The 18,487-nt window shown below is 40.6% G+C and overlaps 1 protein-coding gene across 1 annotated transcript; it reads left to right on the top strand.

Moving 5' to 3' along the window:
- Positions 1 to 2,304: 2,304 nt before the first annotated feature.
- On the top strand, positions 2,305 to 18,017 carry nfx1 (nuclear transcription factor, X-box binding 1). The gene is made up of 23 exons (XM_049565207.1): positions 2,305 to 2,564; positions 3,330 to 4,262; positions 4,771 to 4,932; positions 5,263 to 5,340; positions 5,512 to 5,617; positions 6,149 to 6,220; positions 6,348 to 6,487; positions 6,603 to 6,702; positions 6,809 to 7,026; positions 7,812 to 7,909; positions 8,017 to 8,047; positions 8,144 to 8,226; positions 8,697 to 8,805; positions 9,034 to 9,153; positions 10,316 to 10,395; positions 10,487 to 10,717; positions 11,262 to 11,335; positions 11,857 to 11,958; positions 12,408 to 12,545; positions 12,662 to 12,728; positions 15,866 to 16,011; positions 16,113 to 16,217; positions 17,582 to 18,017. Exons 1-23 carry the CDS (start codon positions 2,546 to 2,548, stop codon positions 17,655 to 17,657), a joined length of 3,288 nt encoding a protein of 1,095 aa, XP_049421164.1. The 5' UTR covers positions 2,305 to 2,545; the 3' UTR covers positions 17,658 to 18,017.
- The last annotated feature ends 470 nt before the right edge of the window (positions 18,018 to 18,487 follow it).

Raw genomic sequence — 18,487 nt, 5'->3', positions numbered from 1 at the left:
CCTCACCATTTTAAAGTGTTCTATTCCTTAAACCAATGGGTGGAAGTTACTAGGCTGCCTACCAGCTCAGAAAGTGAATCACCATGAGCTGTTACTGGTCATTACATTCATTTTCCTAGGCTATCATGGGCATGGGCTGATAACACTTGCACTTGCACTAGTGTCCCCTACTGTCAGATGAGTTCATTTGAATTTAGTTCAACTGTCACTGGGAAAAAATGTGTTTTCTGGAAACTGATTGTTTATATATTATTGTCATATAGGTACCCAAAGACTAATCAATCTCTGACATAAATTCAGTTCAAATTAAAATAATTCAAAGCTTTATTATCCTCAAGGGAATCAGATATGTACAGAAAGCCAAAAAAGGAAAACATAGAAAATGTTATACACATGTAATACATGATGTGTAATCTTTGTATGATTTAAAAAAATATATATATATATATATGTATATCAAAGATTGGAAGTGTGCCAAAAAGTAATGTACACTACTTCCGTTTTTGACCTTGCAGCTGTGTGTCATAATCTCCTCAAAATTCTTTGACAATGAGCCTTATTCTCAACTCACAGATCACGAATCTGTCTTACCCAGCTAAATTCGTTGAGGTTCATCTCAAACTTATCTCGTGAAATCACAGAAAGTGTCTGGTAGCGCTCCGTACTAGTTTTTACATATCCACTCTTTAATCTGTTATTATAGAAAATAATCTGAATCAGATTTATAGGCCAAGTAAGTGTGTACACATGCAAGGAATTTAACTCCGTTTTTTGTTGCTGTCAGTGTAGTGCACAGAAATATATACAGACATAACAGCTAAAAAGAAGGACAAAAACATATCTGGACAAGGTAAACATAAACATTTTTGCAGACAGTGAGACAATAGTGTAATGGTGCAGAGTGCAAAGGGTGCTGGATTAAATACAGAATTATTAATGTAACAGTTTGTTGCTTTCTATACATAGGTAGTTCGATTTAGGAGTATATATTGTTTGCTTATATTAATATTGACAGTGATGATATTCACAGTGTGTATTAACTGTAAAAATATATAATTTACATGTACAGTGAAATACAGAGTATGTTTGATGTTACAGTTATACAACGAATGAACATTTTATTTTCTTCCTGGACATCTAATAACCCATCCATCATGGGATTATTCAGGCACATTAACCAATAACAAACCAAACATTCAGGAATGTTAACCCACCAACATCTAACACCACAATACATGACTAACATCCAGACATAAACACAGACAATATCTGGCAAAAAAGACATAAATCTCCCACAAATAATCCTTCAAAAGACATCCAACCCCAACATGAACAACAACAATAACAACAACAACAACAATAAAAGAAATACAAAGCACAAACACAGCCCCCTGAGTGCAAGACAAAATACACAGATCCAAACAAGACAAAATTTGCATCTACATGAATCAGTGCCAAACATTATTTGATCCAGTTCACAGACCAAGGGTGTCCAAACAAAACAGGGTTAGAGGGATCCGTCATGTTACTTGTTCTATTACTTGTCATGTTCTCCTCCATTCCCACACCCTAAAAAGACACTCGGAGAATGCAAAAACAAATAAAAAAGGGATACAGTTAGAGCTTGATCCTCCATAAGTATGAAATGAAAATCAGGAATTTGAACTTTTTTAAACAATATTTGTTATAAATCATGATATAGACAACAGTACAAAATGAAATAAATTATTTCCCATGTCAATTAGCTCACAATATTCACAAATTCTTTAATCTTTAGTTACACCTTTGTATCTTCCAGTTTCAATATATAGCCTAGTGGTAATACGAGACATCTAAACTGTGCACAGAATGATCTTTGATCTCTAGGCAAGTTATACTTAACATTAATTTCACATTTGTAGTGAAGTACACAGGCAGTATACAAGTGTAAAAGTGTATAAATATATGCAAAACTATGATGTAATACATTTTATTATGCTCCTAATTCATCTCAATCTGAGAAGCCTCTCTACTCTCCATCAGACTAATCCAAATATGGAGCGCCACCTTGTGGTCGTTCATTAACATTATTTTCTGTCAAATGTCTTTTTATGCCATGAATGGGTTTATGGTTCTCAGTTAATTATTAATAACTAATAACTGATATATCATTAACTTGGTTTATCGTGTTTTAAACCGTATTTTATAACCACAATGTTATCAGACGGAGGTTCTGTATGTGTTATGTTAAATAATTAGAATTCTCTTGACATGCAATCACTTCCGGTTTTACTTTGGAAACACTGACCGGAAGTTCCTGTTTTAATTCTGGCTAGCTTAATATAGCTTGTGTTAGCTTTAAGCTAGTGTTGATAAAGTGAGTTGAAGGTGGGAGGGGATTGGTTCTGCCTGTTTAGGGAGTTCGCCTCAGTTTTGACAACCAGAACACAACTGGGATAGTGGACATTGTCGCCAAGTACCTGGACACCCCTGTCATATCTCGCAAAACAGCCTGTTGTCCTCAAACTTGTGTCGTGTGAGAAGCAACAACCAGAGTTCAAACTGAATGGCTGAGGGCTCCTCAGGTAAGTTATCTAACATGCTGTCAAAATATTTTATCAGTAGAGTAATTATCGTCAAATTTAAACTCAACTGCTCTGTAATTCCACACTGTCCCTTTTAAAATAGCTTGCTAACGTTATACACACTCTCTTCATCTGCTAATTTACCTAGCATGTTGCTTGGCTAACGTTAGCTAACATTAACTTTCACTTAACACCAGCTAACTGACCGAGCAGCTGATTTTTCCATTTATAAGATCCTCGTTCGACTTGCTAAGGGTTGCTAACGGTAGTATTGCATCTTACGTGACAACACGTGACTGTGAACTTTGAAATCCGATATAACACCTGACCTGGGATATAGTAGCAGGAGCTAATAAACATGTGATTAGCCTGTCAGCTCCCAGTATCACCAGTGTGTGCGTGTGTGAAAGTTGTGATTGCTAGCTAGCTAACGGGTTACCTAATAGCTGTAGTATAACTGCTGGCTACATATCCTGAGTATAGGTTACAGTACAGGACAGAAAAGTACCAAATGACTTCATACCATAAGTAAATGAATGGCATCAGTGTGTTTTTGAGAGTTTTAATGTTGGTGTTATGACATTATATAAATTTAAAGACATTATTCTGGGCTACAGACTCAGTAATTGACTAGTGAGTCAGCGGTGAAAACTACTGAGTCATTGTTACTGTCATTTCTTATGTTGAACATATTTACTGGAGCTGTGTTTGGTTGGGATTATTATACACACAGCTTCAGTCTTTTGACATTTTATCTGTTTGCAGATCCACCTGACCTCCATTCAGATGAGGCGTCACATCAAAAAATCTATCAGCACAAATCCAGAAGAGGCCGCCCCAGACACAACAATGACAGAAACCTGAATAGTTATGATCCTTCTCAACAATATGGACACCTTCACCAGGGCTTCAAACCCCCATTTAGCCATGATAATTCAAATTATGCATTGCATCATCAACCTCCATACCAAGGAGAGGATGGAGCCAGAAGGCGAGGCAGAGGTAGAGGGAGGAGAGAGGGGAATAGAAGTGTAAATGGGAATTTTGGTGGCTTCAGCTCCAGTTGGCAAAGACCAGGAGGCGACTTTGGTCCGTATAATGGCAACAACAGAGGTGCAGGGGGCTTTCACTCCGGGGCATATCCCATGGATGGACCTGATGGACCTAACTGGCGAAGAGAAGATACAGGAAGGAATTTTGAACAAACAAATGAAGACCAGGATGCCCAGGCTAAAAAACCAAGGAAGTTTAGCCAGGAGCAGAGAAGAGGACAACAACCTGAAAAGGGTAGTCGTTTTAAGGAGAACAACGCTGCAGTTGGGGGTCAGAGGTCAGATGACACCAAAGGAGAGAACCCCTCGTTAGACATCAGGGACAGAAGTCAGAGGAGCAGTACTGGCCCAGACTTTCAACGTGATGATCATCAGAGGGCACACACTGAAGCAAAACGACGTCAAGGACCAATCAAACCGCCCAAACAACCATCTCAAGAGGAAACAGCCTTGGAGATGAGGCCCAGTGTCCAAGATGACTCTGGCCATAGAAGATCATCTCAGGATCCGGTCTGTAAAGCTGGACGAGGCTCAGGACGACACACACCCCAGCAGGCAAGAGGGGGGAGAAGAATGCATTATCAAAACCACAGGCCAGGCCAGAGGAACTGGGACAAGATGCCAGAGAGCAAGGAGACACAGACAGGTTAGTGTGCAGTTATCTTTAAACACTTAAGTAGAAACCAAGGAGTCAAAGATAGCATTTAAAAGCACACTCTCGCTGATTTTTTTTTAATATTTAAAGAGATTTAGCAGCCACAGCAGTAATTTCCCATCATTTGACAGCATCCTAAATTAAATTTGTTTGGAAGCTGTACACACATGACGCCTTGTTACCTATTTAACCGCTTCTTGATATTGCCCTTAATTTTCCTAAAGAACTCTGTGTGCTGCTGGTGACACTTTCTCTAGCCTGTCATTGAGTAAAACATTTAGTTTTGTGAGTACACATTTTAGCTGTCTTGTGTGTATCATTCTATACTCAATACCCTGTAATTTAGCAGAATAGATTTTGATAATAACCTGTGGGTTTGAATCAGCCTCCTCAGCACATCATTATTTTTTAACAGAGCTGCCCGTGTTCCTGAGGTTAAAGATGTTAAGTGTCTGATTCACTCCTTGTTTCCTGAACTGCCAATCTCTTCCTTCCACAGGATGTCTGATAGAGCAGCTGTCAGAGGAGAAGTACGAGTGCATGGTTTGCTGTGATGTCATCCGGTGCATGGCCCCGGTGTGGAGCTGCCAGAGCTGCTTCCACGTCTTCCACCTGAACTGTATCAAGAAGTGGGCTCGATCCCCGGCCTCTCAGGCAGACGGTACGACCTTTAAACAACATCTGGATGTTTGCTACACAGTTTTAGCAGCTCTGACCCACAGTGCACTCAGAATGGTTATCTCTGTGAGGCTATGAAACAGCAGGACATAATCCACTGTAATGCATAATACTGTTGTGGAGATGGACAATACCTATTTGTGCCCATTAACAATAGCAAAGAAAAGCAGCACCCAGGCTTTGAAGCTCCTGCTGCATCGACAATGTGTGTTGTGTTGCTTTGCAGTTTTAGGCCAGTGGGAATATCTGCTGTTCTCTGTATGAAAAGTTAATACAAAAATGTTTATATGTTAAAACAAAGCTGTTTTTTCAGAATCAGCTAAAGGCTGGAGATGTCCGGCCTGCCAGAATGTTGCACTGAAACCACCAACGTCCTACACCTGCTTCTGTGGTGAGTGACTGTTTAGTTATGCATTTAAATACGTATTTTAAACATGAATCTATTTGTTGTCAGGTCAGATTATTTAATATTTATTTTTTAGTTCTATGACTGATTGAGTCTGTGACTGCAAATGAGATAATCAAAGTCATCACTCCTTTTTGTTCCACATTTGATTGGCAGGTAAAGTGACAAACCCAGAGTGGCAGCGCAGTGAGATTCCTCACACCTGTGGTGACATGTGTGGGAAGAAAAGGAGCGGAGTGGACTGTAACCACCCCTGTAACATGTGAGCTTTAAAAATCACAGGGAGACAGTCATGGTGTCTGTCTCTTGTAATGTCAAGGTATTTTTGGGAAAAGCTATGAGTTGGCCCTTTGAGGGACAGTATTGCCAGTACATTTGTTTTTTTGTTTTTTTTTTTAAATTGATCATTCCCAAGTCGTGAACTTGCTGATTAGTCAAAAAAGATATACTCTGATGAAATGCTTTGGGGCATGTAAACGCACATCTTATCGGATCACTTATTTAGCATCCATGTAAACAGTGAAGTTGGAATCTCTAATCAGATTGATTTCAGTAAGGTTGAGGGAATGTTATCCACGTAACCACAGCTGCCCCTAAAGATCTGTGATTATATTGTAGGTGGGAATTTAAGTCCAGCATAGAACAAAAAGTTAATTCGTAAAATATGTGGGAAAAAGTACTATGATCTTGATTTTCAAAACTAGCAAAAATTACACTGTAGTACAGATTTTGCATGCATTTTTTAATAATGTGGGTATTTGTGTTTAACTATACTTTCTGTGTCTCCCTTCAGCTTATGTCACCCTGGACCTTGTCCGCAATGTCCTGCCTTTGTAACAAAATCCTGTACCTGTGGGAAGACAAGGTATTCTGCACTTTAACAATGTTTGCATCTCTCTGTGTATCTTGTGTGTGTGTTTTTGTGTTATTCTAAGAGATTGCTTCCTGTGTTGTCTTGATGCCATGATACTGATAAAACCATAACTTTGCAGTCAACCAGTGCGCTGTGGCCAAGGTACAGTTCTCCGGTGTGACAAGGCGTGTGGTGCCTTCCTTAACTGTACTAAACACACCTGCACCCAGGTGTGCCACAGTGGGGCATGTCAACCCTGCCAGCTGCAAGTTCAGCAGGGTGAGTCTCACTTTGCCAGCACAGCTCCACACAGTGCAGTGTTTTTTTTTTTTTGTTAAATCTTGGCAACTTTGTCTAAGCATATTTAATTCTTGTCTGTTTTTTTTTTCTTTAGTGTGCTACTGCAGCGTTACCACTCGTGAAGTCCTGTGTGGCACAGATAGAGATGGATTTGATGGTTCGGGACATTTCTCTTGTCAAAAATTATGTGGGAAGTAAGTCAGCACTAATGATGTCTAACGTCTGATAATATTAATTAAAAAATCTTATTTCAGTGAGACAGTTCCCATCTCTGCCTGACACTTAGTTTTCTCCATTCAGGATGCTAAACTGCGAGGCTCACCGGTGCCAGCAGGTGTGCCACCGTGGCGCGTGTCAGCCGTGCCCACTCTCCCCAAGCTTGGTGAAGACATGTCCTTGTGGTCAGACACCACTGGCCAAGCTCATGGAACTGGGCTACTCTGAACGACGAAGCTGCTCTGATGCCATCCCCTCCTGTGGGAAGACGTGCAACAAACCCCTGGCCTGTGGCTCCAGCGGTAACGAAGAGGGACAAAGGGTGTCTTAACTAGCAACAGGCCTGTGTTTTTCATAAGTTTGCAGCTGCCTGTCGACATGCTCAGACCCTCTCACTAGATTCAGAATAATTTCTCATAATGTAGCATAACAGGTTAAGCAAGGGAAGTGAAGCTATCCTCACACAAGATCTGAAACTGACCAGGTATCGGATATGAATTCGTGTTGTGGCTCTGAAAGGTTTTTCATAAGGGAAATGCTTTCAGCAGCTACTGTTAGAGGAACCTTACATTTGTGGTAATGGAAAAGCAGATACATAGCAAGCTAACTAAGCTAACTGCAACAGAAAAGAGGCCAACTCTGTCACTTTTCATCCCCATCTTCTCCTTCAGTGCTCACCAGCGAAAGCAAAAGTGAAAGCCAACCCAAGAGTCACTCTTGTTTTGGAATGAGCTTTGTCTGCTTGGCGTTATAGCCTCGCTATATTTGTGGGGCTTTTTTGTTTTGATGCTGTGTCCGTGATTTTTGTAGCTTCCTCTTGGATGCACACTGCTGTGCTGTGTTTTTGATGTTGGCATTACTTCTGGATATCTTGTAACATGTTGTATGCATCCCATGAATCTCCTTAAACTAGAGCTAAAGAAATTCCCTAAGAAATGAAACTTATGTAGCATCCATTTTATTTTTCCTCCACCATTATCCATCTGTTTTCAGTCCTGAGACAGCAATTTTATTTTGTGTGTTCAGACAGGATATGCATTATGTTGAGCTTGCAAGCACTGTTCTTAATGGACTCATGTTGTTTCAGACACCATCCATCTGTGTGAGAAGTTGTGCCATGAGGACAGCTGCGGGCCCTGCTCCCTGACCTCCACTATCAGATGCAGATGTGGCTCCAAGACCAAGGTAGGCAGAAACACCAGCAGAACTTTCGTCTTCAGTGTTAGTGCTGCTCTCATTTGCTGTGCTGTGTTGATGACACCAAAGAGTTAAAACTGACCTTTGTTTTTCAGGAGGTCCCGTGTAAAACGATCCAAAAAGAAGGTGAGATTCAAACAAGTTCAAATGCTATTAAGCAAATGCGGGATTGCCACCTTCCTGCATTATCTGGTATTTCTCTTCTGCCCCTTTTTTTTCCAGATGAGCTTGTCTTCACTTGTGAGAAGCGCTGCAACAAGAAGCGCTCCTGTGGTCGACACAAGTGCGGTGAGCTGTGTTGTGTGGTGAGTATTCTATGACTCTGTATTAATGTTGCGTAGTTTATACTCTCCAAACTCTCAATACAGTTAAACAAATTGATGTTAAAAGTGACAAAAGAGCTCAGATTATGCTGGTGTTGTGTAGTTTAACTTGTGATATTTTGTGTAATAATATAAAAAGGTTTTCAACCACTGAACACATGGTCTGAGTAACACTGTACGATGATGTGACGTCAAATGCCATTCAGTGGTATGTCAGCTTAAACAGAGGTCCTGCAATACAATACATTAGACACAAAGAGGCTAGATACACATCTTAAGGTGACACAGAAATTTAATTTCAGCTTAAAGCACACATTTGATAAAAGTGTTCAAAGTTCTTTTATATTGAACTCAAGGTCTTGCAATCCATTCAAATAGCAGTAAAAGTTTAATTATTAGGACAGTGCTATTCAATAGGAGGTGGTGTCACTGGTGTCTGTCTGTCTATCTAGAATGTAGAGCACAAGTGTCCCCTGATCTGCGGCTACAAGCTCAACTGTGGCCTCCACCGCTGCCAGGAGCCCTGTCACCGTGGAAACTGTGAGCCCTGCTGGCAGTCCAGTGAGTCCTGCAGGCATTTAATGTGGTCCAACAACACTGTATTTATGAGTCAAGACTCAGAAGTACCACAGAGTTATTCTGCCATTTAAGAAAAAAAACTAATTTGAGGCTTTACATCATCTTTGTGTCATTTTCTGTCCTCTGTGGTATTATGTCTGGCAGTAATGTGCCGTGACCATGTCACAGAGCTCATATCCTATGTGATGTCATGATTCCTTCTGTTCCTAGGTTTTGATGAGCTGGCTTGTTACTGCGGGCTCACTGTCTTGTACCCGCCCATCCCCTGCGGCACAAAGCCACCAGAGTGCAAAAACTTATGCACAAGAAGACACGAGTGTGACCACCCAGGTGAGATGAAACAACATTCAACGTTATGGCTGCTCGTTTATGGCAAAAATTGTGTCAGAAATATTTTGGTTAATGGTGATATCACGGTTATTTAACGTGATTACTCGCTGATATTGGAAACATTAATTTATTGAACTTTTTTTAAACAATTGTCTTTTTATCAGTGGATTTTCTTGTTTATAGTTATGAACACGGCACAAGAGGAAAGGGAAAGTCTCGCTAAATTTTGATAAATTTGTTGCTAGTTGCTTTTTTAGAAATTAAGTCATAAGAGGGTTGAAAAGTCACTAAACCTAGCAAGAAAGTCACCAAGTTGGCAACACTGAAGGCACTGGATTTATAAGGGCCCTGGTACGCCGGGCTAACGGTTGGCAATTGGTCAGTGTCTGTCACCCTAATTTTGGTGTGTCTCACCGCCAGCACTAGTTGGCTCTTGTCTGACCCTTTTCAACTTTTTTGGCCGATTAAGCATTTTGAATCGGGGTTGGAGACGGCCCTGTCGGTGAGTGAAATCACTCTGATTGGCAGTTCAGCTCAGTGCACAAGTAGAAAAATGGAAGTGAGGAAAGTAAACAAAAGGCTCAAGTCAAGTGGATGTAAAATTAAAACATAGTTGTTATATTGGATAAGATTATCTTTTTAGCCACTGGGGTCTTTAGTAGAAACGTTTAGTAATTGTGTTAATGTTCACTAGTGCACTATAAGTATCTTGTGTTCTTTCAACATAAGGTTTTGTTGTTAATGTGCTAAGTGGCTAACCAGCGTCTTGAATCTGTCCTGTTGGTCTTCCTGTTTCCCTTTTTGAATGACGAATACAGACTAGTTATTTACTCTCACACAAGCCAGAATGTATGTGCTAGTTTGCTGTGGGCTTTAGTCTTTGTGGTATGTTCAAGTGCAACTTTTGGGCGAGACAAAGGCAGGGTGAGGTGACACCACAGTTGGTCTTTGTCACCACTAGTTCTTTGATGTCAGTTTGGTGTATCTTGGCCTTAACACAAGACAAACACAAACGAGCATCACTGCGAAACTAAATGTACCACAACAATCATTTAATCTTAATTATCTTGTTTTCATAATCATTGGAAGCCAAAATTGTAATTGAAAATAGACTGCAGTTATAAACTGTAAATGAGAATCCTAACATTTATCTCTCATTTAGTGTTTCACAACTGCCACAGTGAAGAGAAGTGTCCACCTTGCACTTACCTTACTCAGAAGTGGTGCATGGGAAAGCACGAGGTAACGTCCTCTGAGCTGACAGTCTGCATAACTCGTTTTCATGTTTTTCTTATTATGTGATTAAAGTAACCACTTTTTCTTTGGCCCACAGCAACGTAGCAACATTCCATGTCATCTGCAAGACATCTCTTGCGGCCTGGTGTGTAATAAAGCGCTGCCATGTGAAATGCACCGCTGCAGACGGATCTGCCACCGGGGCGAGTGTTTGGCAGAAGGCAGCTGCCAGCAGCCCTGCACGCTACCTCGTCCAGACTGTGGCCACCCTTGCTCCGCTCCCTGTCATAAAGGCAGCAGCTGCCCACGCACCACCTGCACCGCCAAGGTACAACACACTGCCACTGAGAGCAGCTGGGCTCCCAGTAGCTAAAATATGGGTTACAAACTTGGTACAGATGGTCGTTGTTACACCGAGGGCTTTGGTTCATGGGGAGTGTAGGCGTATTTTCCCATCATCCAAATATTTCTCCTCAACTTGATAACTTACCCTTACTAAATTACCCTGATGAAAAATGATTGTACGTGTCACATCTTCTAATTATTGAAGTTTATGTTCAACAGTCCAGCTATGTATTCTCTCTGTTCTTTCAGCTACATGTGGTTTATAACGAGTTGATGAAATCTGCTGTAATAGTACATAGCTGTCAAAAATCTTTAACTTGGGTGAAATAATAACATTTCAGTGGCAGTCCTCCAAACACAAGAGCTCAACAAACAATGAGGCCTTTCACAGCTGCAGGAATTCCTTACACACGCAGCATCGAACTCTCAAGAAACCAACATAATTTGTCTGCTTACAAAAGCCTTTTGGCACCAGACTCAAATCTGTTCACTCATATGTTTAACATTGTCTTTCATACTTTTCACAGGTGGCTGTGCAGTGTGATTGTGGGCGAAGAAAGGAAACGGTGGTCTGCGCAGAGGCAGCCACTTCATATCAGAGGTCAGTTTAACTATTGTTCAGTAGAGTTGGGCGAGATTGAAATTTCCCTACAGACATATGGCTTCAAGCAGTAATGTAAAACAGTATACAAAATTACCATCCAAAAAACACTAAAGAGAGAGATGGACAAAGATATAAATATTTATGGACTGTGTTCTAATAAGCAGACGTCTTATCTGCTGCACTTCAAAGGCAACTAGGCGATAACGCAGCTGCCACGCTGTTGTGAAAGCAGCATGGGCTAACGTTACAGTGTCAGACATAAGCTAGCATGTTGTTTCTTTCTTCTTTTTTTTAATAGGCTATACGTATGTGGGGAAGCATAGAGAAACCCAGAGAAAAAGGGAGACTAAATGTAGTAATTCATAACACTTGTAATTGAATATTGTCTTTTCGTGGACATGCGAGGAACAATATGTCATGTTGAACTATAATCTTGTCAATCACCCCAGCCTTGTATTTAGCTGTTTTAATTGTATATACGAAGTGTTTGAAACATCCCCTAAACCTCTGTACTGCAGGTATGCAGCCATCGCCATGGCCAGCAAACTGTCTGACATGCAGCTCGGTGACTCAATGGACATCGGCCCACTCCTCACTAAGAAGGAGCTGAAACAGACCAGGTGCAGTAACGAAGCGAATCGATGACTAAGAGTCAGGGCTAAGCTGCTGATGTAAAGTGTTTTTTGAAAGTGACACACACAAAATGATTTAGGACACGAGGCATGAGAGGCTGTTCTCTGCAGTGATTTTAGTATGGGCACAAAACAGTTTCCTTAAATCAATAATGAAACATTATTTAAATGTACTCCTGCATAGAAGAAATGGATTTCCTGCTCACTATGAGTGATTACTTTTTTGTTTGTACATTAATATTTAAATACATCAATCAAAGGTAATGCATTTTAATGGATTACAGCAGCTGCAGCAGCCACTCAGATTTACCCATTTTAATCAGAATAATTTTAGTGCAGCAAGTTGAAGCAAATGAGGTGTGATTCACATTCAGCTTCATGATTTAATGCGAAATCTGCTTGAGTGTTTGTTTAAATGAGCTGGTTTGTTTTCTCAGACTTGAATGTGATCAAGATTGTGCTACTTTGGAGAGAAACAGACGTTTGGCGGAGGCGTTGCAAATAGACCCATCCTCTGACCCCTTCAACGTTCGCTCTACTTCTGTATACAGCGACAGCCTCAAAGAGGATGCCAGGTCTGCCTATCATAGTTCTGTTTATTGCCGTCTATAATTTGCATAAGGTAATTTTGTCTGTGCAAACAGTGTGTCCACACAACACACTAACAACTCTCCATTCGCCTCTCTTTTAGAAAAGACCTGAAATTCGTCTCCGAGGTAGAAGAGGAGATCAGGAATCTTGTTGAGCTTGCTAATAAGGTAAGATGATACAAGGAATCCCTTGTGTCGGTATGGTAATGGCAGCTTGGGTGACCTCTGCTGCTCCCTCTGGTGGCTGTGCTGGGAGCCCACTGCTCCCAATAACTGAAGAAGAGGTGATGAAATGTTTGATAACCTTAACTCCTGTCCCGAACATTTTTATACTGAAACATCTGACTGATTTTGCATTTACATAATGACAAAGGATACTTTATTGTGCCCAAGGAATTGATTGCATGTCCCAGGCATACAACACTATAAGGTAGCCAGTGCACCATCAGGAAAAAGCTTTTGAACTCCTATCACAACAAGAAGCTAGGCGGCGGGTTCTTGCTTTTCTCCCTCCCCCAGCGCCATCTGGTTGGTTTTTCACCATCCATTTAGTGTAACTGCTTTTGTATTTTAAGTGTAATTCATTAGCCAAAAAAAAAACGACAAAATGCGCAATAAATTGACTTGAAGATAAATTTGACTGAAGTTAAATTTCCTATAGCTATCGCGATAATAGCGTTATTGTGAACTGATATCACCCCCAGCCCTTGTTCCATATGTTGTGGATATGTTCAAACTTTACATTTTTTCATGTTTCACTGTTACAGTTTTATGTTGCGATTACTTTGTGGTTGCCGAGTGGTTATGTTTAGGCATAAAAACCACTTGATGAGGGTTAGAAAAAATGTTTTGGCTTAAAATACTCCGTTTGGTCGACATAAGCAGGGATGGAAATGTCTGGACGTCTTGTTAAAAATACAAATATTGGTCGCACAAAAATGGTTACACAGTAGTCTGCTGCTGTCTGCTGCTTAGTCTAATGCCATCGACCATTCCCTCCTCCTCTGAATGAGAACCTTGGCTCATATGTGTGTTATCTGAGCTAAGTCACTTTAGAAATGTTGATATGATATGTATGAGACATAGAAATGTAACATATCTGTGGTTTTGCAGACACGAACATTTTATTTTGGTCAATGGGCTGCAATACCATAATCATTACAACCACTTCAAAATGTCTGTATTCAGACCAAACCTAACTTATTGTCTATTACTGTTCCTCGGTATTTATACTATTACGCTGTTAACTGTTAACACTTATATGGGCTGCTTAGATCTAGTGTCAATAAAAAAGAAATAATGGCCAGACTCTACCTTATTAGACTGCCCACTTTTAACTGTGACAATGTATGGACCACAGCCCACAACTTGCACCATTATTTTCTGACCCAGTTGTTGTATATTCAGCTATTTTTGAGCTCGGTTAAATCTCCAGTGGACCTGCAGGAAGGAACCAGCTGTGGTTGCTTGTAGATTTCTGACAGGACGGCGAAGCCTCTTTAGTAACAGTTTCTAAGCCAGACGAAATTAGCAGGTACCTCATGGGGCAGTTAGCAAAATAGTCTCCGTGTTCTTGTTTCGGCTTTGTTGGATGCATCGAGGCTAACAGGAGTGAGGCTGTCAAGGTCACTGTTGCTTTGGTGTTTTGCCAGATGTAAAAATGTATTGTTTATGAGGAGCTGAGTCTCTTTTTGGAACAGTGAATCATGGTGGCAAAGCTTTTCTGCCTCAGTCTGCCTGTCAAAGGTTTGATTATATTTTTCTCACATCTTAAATTTACTACATACTGTGCTGCCTTTACGGACTTAATATTCTGCCCTTGGCCTTCTTGTGTGGGCTTCCACTTTCCCAAAAGCAATGTTGTTAAATTTTATTCTCTATCCAAATGTTGCCGTAGTACTTTCTAACTAGCTTCTGGCAGAGAGAGCGGATCAGTTTGATGCCAGTTGTTGTTTTCCCAACCTCTCCGTGTGTACTACGCAACTATAAAACATCAGGTCGAACAGGCCACAGAAAACAGGCCACACATACACCACGTGGCCAAAAGTGGACATCCACACATTATGCCCATAGGTGATTAATGAATGTCTCATATCAAAACCATGGGCGTTAATCTGCTGCTCCTCCACTCCTCCTCTGTGAAGGCTGGTTTCAGATTTTGGAACCTGGATTCAGGGATTTGTTTTTATGCAGCCACAAGAGCATCGGTGAGACTGGACACTGATGCAGGGTGCAGTGTTAATTTTGGCAGCTATTTTAGATTTATTCTTTGTCATTAGATGAAATCAGTTTTACTCACAGTTAGTCTTTTTTAGTCCAACGAAAAGTTATAATTAGCTACCTTAGAACTTATTATTTAACATTAAAGTTAGCGAACTTAACATGGCATAAAAAGCAGAGTGGTGCGCCTTCAAGTGAGCAGTAGTAGTCATATTCTTCCCACCTAATTTCCCACCTATCCAGTTGCTACAAAGCATTGTGTGTTACTTTCTGCTGAATTATAAATGAAGTGTGCCCAAAGATCTATATCTTTTTCAGAGCAAACCCTTTTTTGTATTTTTTGTATTGAAGCCATTATGTTGTCATAAACTCTCTGTGGGTTTGAAACATCTTCATTTGTACGGCTGCGATTCTGGAAATCTGTGACCATTTCTCAACCAGTTCAACCAACGAAATTGCTTATATTTCGACTGATAGATGACATGCACAATTAACAGAAAATATTAGGGATGTTATTCTCAAGTTTAATCAAAATACAATTTTATATCAATTCTTAGGACAACAAAACAATATTTGCTTGTATCACAAAGTCTGCCACAACACAATTTCGATTTGATTCAATTCAGGGCCTGTGATCGATGTGAGACGATAACAGTAAATATTATTGTACTGTATGTTGTAGCATTAAAATTTCCCTCAACTGAAACTACTGGACAACTCATGAAACGCAGCCTGGACCTTTTTTGGGGTCAGAATGGTAAAATAATCGTGGGATTCACAAGGAATGAGTAACAACTTCTTAGAAAGTCTGGAAAAAATATCATGAGGTTTTGTTTATGGAAATGATTTTTCAACTTTCCTATCCTGTTAATCATCTCACAACCCTTCAGACTGCATCCAGTGGTCCTGACCTCCCAGTTTATTTGAAAACAGAATGTAGATGTAGTTGAGTGATAGCAACACAACTCTGCTAGTTTCCGACATGTATCATGTGTCACTGGAGGGCAGCGGGAAGCAGATCAGTGAGGCTTTGAGATGCTTTTTCAGTATAAATCCTAATGGACATGCTAAACTGATGTCTGCAGGGAAAACAACCAAAGAGAACCCACCGTTTCCCACCCATGAACAGAGAACACCGGAAGATCATCCACGAGCTGGCCGAGGTTTATACTGTGGAGAGCGTGAGCTACGACAACGAGCCCAAACGCAACGTGGTCATCACAGCCCACAAGTAAGACTTTGTTCAATCAGTAACACACACGCAGCCTGGATAACTTTGTAACAAAAGACAGTGTTGATTGTGGATTTTAAAAAGATTGCTTTTCTTCCTAGGGGGAAGGCAGCGTGTCCAAACTCAACCCTGACATCACTGATAGAGCGAGAGATGGCTGTGAGGGCCCCTCCTCCCATCGCTCACATCAAACAGCATAGCAGCAAGTAAGTCTTCCTCTGTGGTTAACGGGATAGTTTGGGTTGTAGGGGTTACTTATCCATAGTCAGTGCATTATCTACAGTAGATGGCGGTTGGCACACCCCCAGTTTGGAGTAGCAGACAGGTATACCGCCACTGAAGTTAAGCAGTGTATTGCTATGAACGGGGCCAGCAACAAAACAAATTTAAGCCACCATAAAATTATGTCTACTTAAAAAAATCAATTGGTGTTTTTGGACCAAACAGTCCTGGGGAATCCCTGATAGGAGCTGCGTACTGGGGATCTCTCCCAAGAGCTACAATTAAGGTTTTTTCGTTCTGTTTCAATCGCACCACTAATAGGAACTCTGGAGTGGCGTACTGTAAGCCAGCCGGTGGTTGGTATAGCAATGTCACTTTTTTGTGTTGTCTGTTGTTTACAAGGCTGAAGGGTTTTTAAAAATGGTAGTTGCCACTGGTGTTCAACCATCTAACATACACTTACGACGTCTGGACCCTCAAGGTTCCTCTTGTGCTGGTTGAGTACCTACTCTGAAATAGGAGCTAAAAAAAAAGTCCTTCAACATGGCATACTAAGAATTATGATCACTATGATCTCCTAGTTCTTTCGGTGCGGACACAACCAAAACAGGGTTTCTTAGGACTATGAAAAAGTTCCTTCCGAAAACCCTTATTATCAGTTCAAGTGTTCACTATACTTAGAATATTTTTGGTGCTTTACTTTGCCGTCAGACAGCCGAAACTTAGTTATGCTCACTTCAAAGCTTAACTCTATTGACAAAACAGTAATTTTACTTCACAGAACGTGGGAGTTACTGGTCTACCACTGCCTTTATTGGTTAGTTTTCTGTGACTTTGGTATTTAAAGTTACTAACAAACTAACTGATCACAGCAGCAGTAGACCAGCAACTCCACATGTTCTGCAAGGTTAAAATTACTGTTTTTATCCATGAAGTCTGGTGGCTATGAGGATAGATATAACGGCTTCAGTTCCCCGTCAGAAAGGGCTGTCTGACTGCAAGGTAAAGCAGTGAAAAATATTGTAAATGTAGTGTACACTGAAACTTACATTGATCTTTTTTAGGTGGCCAAAATATTTTGTCCAAACTGGGGATGTGCCAACCAACAACTGACTATGGATATGCACCTCCGAACTATTCCTTTTTAAGAGGTTGTTCTGTAACCAAAGGGCCACAAACCAAATCATCACAATGTGCCAAATGTCAACAGTGTCTTTAAACAGCTACGATTGAACCTCTAACATGAATAAGGATGTATTATGCAGCCGTTAGTTTTCAGTCTGTCTCATGAATTTTTCAGATTTTACTGCCTGCTTATGACTCATTTTCTTCTTGATTCTCCTCTCAGGGCCGTCAGTGGAGGCGCCTGGTCGAAGATTGCTAAAGAAGAGCCTATGATAGATTATTTCGATGTCCAGGACTAAAATGAGGCCAAAAAAAAAAAAAAGTCAAAAACCTCAGGATCTACTCACAAACATCAGTCTTCATCTGCCAAAAAGTCTGAATAACCTTATTTCATTTGTGTTCATCAATGATCAATAGGCTTCTGGTTCCATAATAAAATAAAATTATTTGGGAACAACACTTAATATATCTAGGAGGAAGAAGTGAATGAGTGCCGAGTTAAGTGCAGTAGTTGTAAATTTCCCCTTGAAATGAGAAATTAAAGTTGACTGAGCCTGGCACGGATGATTTTGAAAGGCCTCAGAGTGTTTTCTTTGCCTCCTTTGTATGCAGCCAGTCTCTCATTGAACCCAACTTAATAAAAGCTGAATTCTGCCTTATTTAAAGGGTATAATTGTTGGTATGAATTTAATGCATCAGCTTTAATACTCAATCACTCCTCATAAGAATAGTTCATATCTCAACAGCAGGTGCTTCTTCAGAGTGAGTTCTCTGGTGTAATGGTTTGCCAGAAAGTGTTTTCAGCCATGGGATATCTTTTGTTCTTTCTGCTGGTGGTGAGCCAAGGCTTCAGTAGTAAACCTCTGCTGATTGAGTTTGTGGGTGGGTAGGAGTGGGCTGCACTGCGGAAAGAAAGCTTTGTTTGAAACACGGCCATTGTGCCGAGTTGTGCTGCACTTTCTGAAAACTCTTCCCTGGTAAAACCTTAAGGAATTTTGGGGTGAGGTCAGTTTCAGAACTTGTGGACCTGAGAGGGATTATTAAAGATATGTAACCAGGAGGATTACTGGTCTGCCTGACAGCTCTGAACCTGATCTCTATCTGATAGACTATTTCAGTCTGCAGCCCG

This window comes from Epinephelus fuscoguttatus, linkage group LG21 (genome assembly GCF_011397635.1).
Source record: "Epinephelus fuscoguttatus linkage group LG21, E.fuscoguttatus.final_Chr_v1".
NCBI classification, from domain to species: domain Eukaryota; kingdom Metazoa; phylum Chordata; class Actinopteri; order Perciformes; family Serranidae; genus Epinephelus; species Epinephelus fuscoguttatus.
Note: the sequence above shows the minus strand (reverse complement) of the source record. Positions and strands in the feature narration are given on the sequence as shown.

Excerpts from the sequence above, each read along its gene's own strand:
- nfx1 (XM_049565207.1), top strand. Across the intron at positions 12,546-12,661 it reads AGCCTCAAAGAGGATGCCAG|AAAAGACCTGAAATTCGTCT; the intron begins GTCTGCCTATCA and ends CCTCTCTTTTAG. Across the intron at positions 16,218-17,581 it reads ATCAAACAGCATAGCAGCAA|GGCCGTCAGTGGAGGCGCCT; the intron begins GTAAGTCTTCCT and ends TTCTCCTCTCAG.